Source organism: Electrona antarctica (assembly GCF_951216825.1).
Source record: "Electrona antarctica genome assembly, chromosome: 15".
NCBI lineage: Eukaryota > Metazoa > Chordata > Actinopteri > Myctophiformes > Myctophidae > Electrona > Electrona antarctica.
This window is the reverse complement of record NC_136796.1, coordinates 12,540,103-12,549,495: the sequence shown is the minus strand read 5'-3', so window position 1 is coordinate 12,549,495 and position 9,393 is coordinate 12,540,103. Positions and strand designations below refer to the sequence as shown.

The following is a 9,393-nucleotide window of genomic DNA, read 5'->3' as shown; positions in this document are numbered from 1 at the left end:
GAGGCTACAGACATCCCAAACTACAACTCATCTAACCCCTGCTAGGGTGGGATCAGGATGGCTCAGGGTAGAAGACAGAGTACAGCAACTTGCAATGGGCCTGGCCTACACCAGTAACACCACAAAGACACCCATGTCAAACTACTTCAAAAACGTTAAAGACGTCCACAAATACAACACCAGAGGGAGCTCCACATAAAACATTGTGAATCCTTGATTCCTTACTCTCCTTCAAAACTGCTCTAAAGAGCACTTACAGGTGGCTGAAATTCGGAACTAGCCCCTGTAAAAATTCCAAACTTATCACCGGAAGTGCCCCCCAAGCCCCAAATGGGTTAAATATTTTTCTTTTTGATTAGTACTCGTGTTGAGTCGTGTATATGATGTTTTTGATAGTATAATAGTATTGTATATTTGTCTGTCACTAAATGTTTAAATTAATATGAATTGAATACTCAGGACCCCAATGGAAACAAGTCATAGAGCTTTCTTAGGTTCAATCCTTTTTACTTTTAGCATTGCATTTGTTTTAAACTGTGCTTTTTTGCAAACCGTTAATAAAGTATTCAATCAATACTCTAATGAATTAGACCCTGATGTAAACAAGTCTTAATACTTAATGCAATGTTTTATCCTCGTAGCATGATTTAGTATTTATTGACCTGTAATGAATTGCATTTTATAGCGCTTTACAATGGTTCATTCATTCATACATTGGGAGGTGAAGCGCGAACAGTCGACGCCAGCGTCCTCACTTCCTACATTCACACACCAGCAAAAAGTGCATTTTCAGTGTGTGGCCCATTATGAGAGAGAAAGAGAGAGAGAGGGAGGGGGGTTGGCAAAACTGACGGGTTCATGAGCTCTAATGATTTACATTAGCCCCCCCCCCCACCCCCTCCCTTCTTAATGCACAATCTGAGCACTGAATTCTGACAAACACATCAGGTAACCAAGCTGCAAGCAACATTACATAGCCTACAAACCTACATTGGTTTATTATGCATGCAACTTCCTCATGCCAGCTCCGGCGACTGATTTCATCACCTCGGATTATATTTGACACAGAAGTGTAAACCACCATATAACTCAATGGTGCAAACACATGCCATCGTCGCACAGAAAACAGTTTCAAGTGTCACCGTCCGGGTAAGTTACCTTAAAATAAAGTTTAGTAGTATCATTTATTTTATTTACGGTATTCTATAAATCTTAAATAGAAGTTTAGTAGAATCATCTATTTTTATTTATCTTAAATACATGGGTAGGCTATATAATCTATAGCCACATCTACAGTATCTATACTGGTATAGATAGATACGCAGGTCTAATAGCTATTTAAAAGTGGGCTGTGATAAAAATAAGATGCAATTTATGTGACAGGTAGGCTACATACAGTAGCCTATAGGCTACTATTGTTTCTGTATTCATAATGTTTATATCAATAACTACCATGACAATGATATATCAATTGTTGTAAAGTCAGTTAATTTTGCTCATGCTCAGCTGCCAGTGATTTAAATCCCAATAACATGAGCTGAACAGTTCAGCAACTAACACTAAATATGCTTTCTAAGTTGCATGGAAGATGGAGAGATGAAAGCTGGTGTTGTTGTTGAAACGAAACCCTGTATGCAGCCAGTCTGAACCACACAGACTGACACAGATGCATGGAAGTCGACAACCAGAACCCCGAGCCCCAGTCTTGTGGTGCGGTGGTCATCCTTCTTTCCTCAATGAGTCCAAGATCCCTCTGTTGGAACCCCATGGAGAGACTCAGCTTGACTTCTTCCATAAACTGGGATATTCCACAGAACAGGTGCAGGTCGTACTGCAGAGGTTTGGCCTGAACACAGACACTAACAGGTAGGGCATTTTAGTTGACGATTAATTGTCATACAAATAATTGTGATTAAAGATTTAATTGTGTTTTTGGCCTTGAACACTGGAACATAAATTTGTTTTCTGTTTCTGTTTGGCTTTTAGGCTATGTGAACAATAATTGCATATGGCAAGATATGACAAATAACTTAAATATACAAAGAAATGACTGACAATGACAGGTACCAATAATAAAGAAATAAATAATGTACTATGACCAAAATTGCCATTTTCTTTTAAATAATTAGGCTATGCTTTCGCCCCCAAAAAATGTAATAGTGTAAATAACCGATCTACAAGCTTACAACGCCGCTGCAATGCGAGGCTTTGTGAGCTTGTAGATCTGCTATTTCCCCTATCTTTATCTTTATGTATGAACATTTATCAAAATGGTAACGATTACGATGATCATGCAAGAATCAGCTTTATTGTCACATCAAAGGTTTACAGAAGTAAAAAAACAAAAGTAGGTAAAATTAGTTTTTGTGCCAATGTTACCCACTTTATTTTATTGCGATTACCTTGAATAATTGCAATCAGGTGATAATATAATAATTGTGACAGGCTGACTAACAGGGTTCTCGGGGAGCTGGTCCAGGCTGGTGTCAGCCCAGAAGAGAAGGAGGTGCCGGTCACCATCATGTCGCTGCCGTTGTCCAGGAGCCGGGAGGAGCACTCCATGTCTCTCAGCAGAGAAGAGGCCGGTGTGGATGGGGACGCTCTGAGACCCATCGTCATTGATGGGAGCAATGTGGCTATGAGGTGGGAAAATGTAAACGCTCATTGAACAAACAAACAAATTTGTTTCAATTGTACAACACAGTCATCCAATGAAGTAGCCAATTAGCATTAAGAATGTTTTTCTGAACTGACTGTTCTGCTGCCTTGAAATTATTTGGAGGTATCATTATTAGCCTATTATCCACTGGGCATTACTCTATACTGGTTAACTTCTCAGTTAGCAGATTTATGCTATTACGACTACTACTACTAATGCCCCTCAAGGAACCCTGGGGATCCCCAGACCTCATGTTGACTTGAGAACCACTGTTTTAGAAGATAATGAGGCAGTTTTTCAAACATGTACTACTTAACCACTTAAACCGTACATATTTTGTTGACCGGGGTCCCCAGGAGTCTGATACTTGACTTAACCCAGTTTTGTCCTTCAATACCAAAACTCTTTGCCACAAAAAGCCGATCTATAAACTCACGTAGAGCTTGTATATATATATAGCCGTTTATAACATGCTCAGAATAGGGATGCTGAATATCCTAGGGATATCTGTTGCCATTTAGAATACGGTACATTCTGTCCTTGCCAGCTCTTCATAAATTACATAGTCTGTTGAGAATGCCCTCAGTGAATTAAGCCTTAAGATAACATCTTATATTCCAGTCTCTGCCTGTGGGAAGACTCAACCTTTTCTGCCTCACGTACACTCACCTTCTTTTATACATGCGTGCCACACGCACGCACGCACGCACGCGCACACACACACACACACACACACACACACACACACACACACACACACACACACACACACACACACACACGCACACACACACACACGTCTATAATTTGTACTGTCCCATTTTGTGCACACAACACAGGCACGCCTGTGCAGGTACATTCTGCACTCACCGCAGAATGTATGCAAATCTTAACATGCAAATCACAGTTTTCCGCTCTCCTCAGAGAACAGTTGTTTTATAGGTCTGCAGTGCACAGAATAGAAACAGGCCTGACAACACTTTAATTCATGGCTCCATTCTTCTGAAGTCAGATATAGATTGCCTATTTTTGGCGGGTGACAGAGCATACTGTAATTAGGCAATTAGGTATGATCACTATACTACACTATAAAATCCTCAATTATGGGTCCATTTTGGTTTAATTCGTATACTCCCAGAGTTAAATTAACATTTTGCTGTGTAATGTAGGTGGTTTGGCACAATTACATTAGATCTTGAGATATTTATTTGTATTTTTTATTTTGATGCCTGTACCAATTCCAATTAAAGTTCTATAACTTTTCTTATATGTTAAAATTGGCTTAATGGAGCCGAACTCTAGATGTGAGGGCTGCGTAGTGGCCCGAACCTCTGTAGTTACCGGTATATAATATCTCACTAGACTAAAAACAGTACTTTTACTTTGGTAACTTGAACAAATTATTTCAATTCAATTGTACCACTGTTTGCTAAATGTAGCAAATAAAACGTTACTCGTGTTTTATTTCATTTATTTTGGTTCTTAGATTTTAGCAATTCAATTAGATTTGTAGAATTGTGTCTGAGACAAGTGGCCCGACTTCTTGTATATTGGGCAGTTTAGTCATTTGCATAGCAAATGTTGCGATATGCTGTGGAAATACTGTAAGTGCTGCTACATATTTGTTCACACAACTGCATTTTTTATGTAACTTGTTGCCATGAAAGCGGAATGTGTCATTGCCGTCTACTACTACAGCATTGAATGAAATTAACAGGTACTCAACTCAACTCAACTCAACTCAACTCAACTCAACTCAACTCCAATTGTATTTATATAGCACATTTAACATGACCAGGTCAACCAAAGTGCTGTACAGATTAAATATTAAAGACAAAGGGCAAACAATACAATATAAACAAACATTAGAGAACATAATAAAAAGGGCATTAAGAAAAGAACAAAAACAGTGCGATATAAAAAGACAGCAACAGGCAATCAATGGTACGGTGAAAGCATGTTTGCATGTGTGCTTGCAGTAATAAACTACTGTTTCATTTGAAGACCAAACGCTTGCTTGCTCATGCTATTTCATTTTTCCTGTGCTTATTCAGCCACGGAAACAAGGAAGTGTTCTCTTGTCTGGGAATCCACTTGGCTGTGAGCTACTTCCTTGAAAGAGGTCACACTGATGTCACTGTGTTTGTGCCATCATGGAGGAAGGCGCACCCCAGACCTGATGTCCCCATCACAGGTACAGTAACTGCGACAGCAGGTTGCATTTTCTATGACATATCTATCCCTGATTATGTCACGTGACGTGATGTCACGATGACCTGGGCACCATATGGGGCTGATGTCACGTGATGTCACGATGACCTGGGCACCATATATGGGGGCATGCCTGGGGTGACCAACCGACCATCCAACCAACACACTGACGGGAAATGCACGATTATAGTAAATGCGACCTGCGGTCGCAATAACCAGTGTGGTTGCTGCGACGCGAGTCACACTTGCAAATGAAGTTGGTACAACACATGGATCTCCATATGTGGAGCTGACTATCATCACCTAGATCTCCATATATGAAGATCATAACACTGACCTCATCAAACCCTGGATAGCCATACATGGTTTGACATACTTAGATCTGCATATATTGAGCCAGCCAGCAACTGTACATCTGACCTCACTGACACCAGATTCATTTTTTAACTCCTGCTTCTCAACTGTGCCATATTAAGGAGCTCTGTTGTTTCAGCGCGACCCTGCCCTTTAGGGCGTCTTACTGGTGTATCATATACTATAACTAGAAAAAGTGCCCTTCTGGGCACAGGTCTCCACCAGGAGGATAGGACTGTGTGAGATGTTTGGCAAAATGTTTAGGATTAATTGTTCCAAAAATGTGTTTTGCAAAAATCAACCTGTTGGTGGCGCTATAACAGGCCAATGTGTAAAGGGTGGGATATATTCCTCAGCCTAGTAAGAAAATGTGTGAAAGATTTCACGTAAATTGCATGCTGCGTTCATGATTTGAGGCTTTTGTTCAAAACGGGGCAATCTTGCAAACTGTGAAAGCTAATTATAGCCAATTAGGATGGAATATGAAATATCGGACAGATCCGACTTGAGCACATGACCATAGAGATAGTGTGTAACGATTTGTGAGATTTTTGGACAGAATCTGGAGGAGTAATATAAAAAAATGTGTTTTACAAAAGTCGGCCTCCTGGTGGCGCTATAAAAGGCAGATGCGGAAAATGCAGGTCAACGGTTTGTCCTTGGCCTCTAGGGAGTGTGCATGCAACGTTTCACACAGATCGGTGCAGTTTTAGGTAAAAAATGTGAAAAGCTGCCTCATGGTGGCGCTATAACAGACCGTTCTGGAAAATGTGGGGCAGAGGTTCATCGTTGGCATCCAGGGAGTGTGTGTGCAAAGTTTGGCATCGACCGGGTTAACGGTGCCGGAGATTAGCTGGTAACAGACAGACGGACACACACACACACACACGGACACACGGACGGAGTGCAAAACATACTCTCTCATGCCTTCGGCCTGGTGGAGACAATAATATCCTATACCAATCGATCAACTCCAAAGCAAAGCTAGCGAAAAAATGCTACCATTGCTGTGTGTGTGCATGCGTGCGTTTACAGTACATGTGTTTTAAATAGCAAAGCATAGTTACTATATTTACCCAGGGTATCTGGGCTAAGCTCAAGAACTTGTTTCCAGCCAGGCCCTGCTCATAGAACATTTCATGGTAGTGGTGCAATGCCTTGCTCAAGGGCACTTCAGCGGTGGTAATTTTAACGTGTCGGACCGCTGATTCGAACTGGCGACCTTCCGGTATCAAGACCGCTCCGCAATCCGTTCGGCCACCGCTGCCACTAAATATGCACTGCTGAGCCTGGTCAAAGAGACCACAAGAGATTTATGTTCCTTGTGACAGACAATAATGTTATGTTGAATCTTGAATTAGACACTGATGGAAATACCCCAGAAAGTTTCCCTTTCCAACTGGAATGAACCTCACTTTTGATCTGTGTACTTCATACTCAAATGTTGCTAACCTGGGACTTTTATTTTATCAGCTATATCATTTCCTGTGTTACTCATAGATAACTGCCTGTTCATCTATTACCAACAGTGGTTGTAAAAGCATGATCATTTCCAGATCCTATTGTCCTATTCTGCAGAACCTGTTTGCTTTTGATATCACTGACACTTGATTCATTCATGGAGAGGATTGGAATACATTTCATTGGAGAGGGAACTCAAGGCCCTTTTCTCACAACGTTGTCCTCACAATGTCTAATAAAATTACCTTTCAGAAAATAGTAGAGGCTATTATATAAAATTGTTGGTTGCTTTTAATTCTTCAGTTCATTATTAGTATTTATCTATACTATCAGAATTATTTATCATTGCCAGATATTTGTACAAGGCATACAAGGCATTTGTCTCAACTATTTACTCAAAGATAAGCAAAATACAGTATAAACGATACTTCATGCAATATATTGTACACTGTATAGTATAGACTATAGAGACCGGTAGATCAACATAGCCAGAAATAAATATAAATTCTTGTTTCAGTGATAAATCTGACATCTACCCTATCTTTTTCATAAAATGTTCTGCGAAGACCAACACATTCTGTGGGACCTTGAGAGGAAGAAATGTCTGGTATTTACACCTTCGCGCCGCATCGCTGGCAAACGGGTGATCTGCTATGATGACCGCTTCATTGTCAAGCTGGCATACGAATCTGATGGCATCGTTGTGTCCAACGACACGTACCGTGATCTCCAAGGAGAGAACCCGGAGTGGAAGCGGTTCATAGAGGAGAGGCTTCTCATGTACTCCTTTGTTAATGACAAGTAAATCATCTTCTGTCACTCACTATACTTGCTTCTTGGGAGTATTAGGCAGATGATACCTAACGTGAATCTCATCTGCAGGTTTATGCCTCCCGATGACCCTCTAGGTCGCCATGGACCAGCTTTGGACAACTTCCTGAGAAAGGTCCCAAGGACACCCAAGAAGCAGCTGTGTCCTTATGGTGAGGCCACTTCCATATAATAATATGATTTTTCAATATCTGGTCTCAATCTGTATAATATAATATAAGTTTGTGTGCATTTTGTATTGATATATGGAAAAAATAAACAGCACTATAATGATCTCATAAATCTATCCTCATTCAGGGAAGAAATGCACTTATGGAATTAAATGTAAATTCCACCATCCAGACCGTGCCAACAATTCCCATTGCTCTCTCGCCGATGAGCTTCGCGAGAAGGCCAGGCAATCTTCATCAGCCCATAAACATTCTTTATTGGGTTCTGGTCCAGTGACTGCCAATGACCTCTCTCTGGAGGAGGCGATGGCCCAGAAACTGACCCTGGAACAGTGGAGAGGCTCTTTGAAGAAAGGCCACACCAGTGAAAATGTTGTTCTGATCAAAGGGGCTCACCACTCCAGCAGGCGGCCAACATCTAGGAAAGAGAAGGTCAGTCAACACTCTCCTTCTGACCTGGACTCTCTTTTCTCCTCTGGCTCTCAGGAGCAGCTGGACTCTGGTTTGGGCTCCATAGATAGTCCACCAATTGAGACCTACTGGGACCACACTGATCACCGCTATGGAGCCAGTTACAGGAGCTTCCATCCCAACTCCAGTTCCAGGCCACTCCAATGTGAGCCAACAGTACCCCTAAAAGTGCTCAACATTGGTTCCCCTAAAAATACACCATGTAGTTGCTGCTCAAATGTTTCGTCCTCTTCGTGGGCCACAGGTGGCTTTCATCCCCATAGCCAACACCATAGCATGGGGCTAGCCAGCACCCACCACCCAGACATTATAGCTTACACTCCTTCTCATTACTATGGCTATGGGGCATCTGTATATCCAGTGAGCATGCATGCACACAGCCACCCAGGAGAATTCCAGCATAGCAGGGCTCAAGACTCTCTCCACCAGACCTACTGGTCAGATCCATTTCAGGGCTATCCTCAAGCACTATCCGGAATGTCTGGAGAGAAGCCACACTGGGAGCCCTCCCATATGACACAACCAGGTCCTTGTGGAAAGGAGAGAGAGGATGTCCGAAAGAAGCTCCTAGCCATCTTTAATGCCTGTCTGGTAGACAAGGCCATGGACATGTTTCCTCAGTTGATGGATCCACAAATGCTGGCTGCTGAGATCCTGATGCTACAAAGTCAAGGCAGGCCGCTGAAATAAGGTCAGAACATTGTTCCATATAAGGTTGGACTCTGTCCAAAAGACTGTGTAAGTTGTCACGCCTGAATGGTATTATGGTGATATTGGTATCTCACGGTCACATTGTAGCAAATGCAGAGGTTGATGCAAATTGTATCTTTTCTGAATAATGCAGGGGAAGTACATTGTAAAGCTCCTGTGTGTTGGAGGGCTGGGGATAATGGCGATATGTGTAAACAACCATTAGTTGCCCTATGGAATGTTGCCATACAGTAATATAATCAATTTAAAGATTGAATTGCTTGTAATTTTGGCACCATGTGCCATTGCAGTTTGTGCAGCTATCCATTTCCATAATGTTGTGTATAGTTGTACATTTAAAAGTATTTTTATTATTATTTATTTGTTTTATTACTGATTTTGCTGACGTTATAGTACCCCCTTTGGCTAAAATGTCCACACACAATGGCCAGATTGCCGTGACATTTGCTGAGCGATATCATGCTAGTCCAGAGACTCCAGACTCCATGTGCAAAGCCTCTGAACTGTGTTGTTGCGACCGTAAGC

General features: G+C 41.6%; 1 protein-coding gene across 2 annotated transcripts; it reads left to right on the top strand.

The window, feature by feature from the left end:
- The first annotated feature begins 1,501 nt into the window (after window positions 1–1,501).
- zc3h12ab (zinc finger CCCH-type containing 12Ab) lies at window positions 1,502–9,071 on the top strand. 2 transcript variants are annotated; one of them, XM_079522480.1, is made up of 6 exons: window positions 1,502–1,866; window positions 2,458–2,643; window positions 4,714–4,853; window positions 7,252–7,486; window positions 7,568–7,668; window positions 7,814–9,071. In XM_079522480.1, the coding sequence occupies exons 1-6, from the start codon at window positions 1,667–1,669 to the stop codon at window positions 8,845–8,847; spliced, it is 1,896 nt and encodes a 631-aa protein (XP_079378606.1). In that variant the 5' UTR covers window positions 1,502–1,666; the 3' UTR covers window positions 8,848–9,071. The 2 variants fall into 2 exon arrangements, with proteins under 2 accessions (XP_079378606.1, XP_079378605.1); XM_079522479.1 differs by having other exon boundaries at window positions 2,446–2,643.
- Window positions 9,072–9,393: the final 322 nt, after the last annotated feature.

Coding starts and splice junctions, on each gene's coding strand:
- zc3h12ab (XM_079522479.1), top strand. CDS start 1,667: ATGCATGGAAGTCGACAACCAGAACCCCGAGCCCCAGTCTTGTGGTGC. Junction 4,854..7,251: donor ACCTGATGTCCCCATCACAG/GTACAGTAACTG, acceptor TGTTCTGCGAAG/ACCAACACATTCTGTGGGAC. Junction 7,669..7,813: donor GAAGCAGCTGTGTCCTTATG/GTGAGGCCACTT, acceptor ATCCTCATTCAG/GGAAGAAATGCACTTATGGA.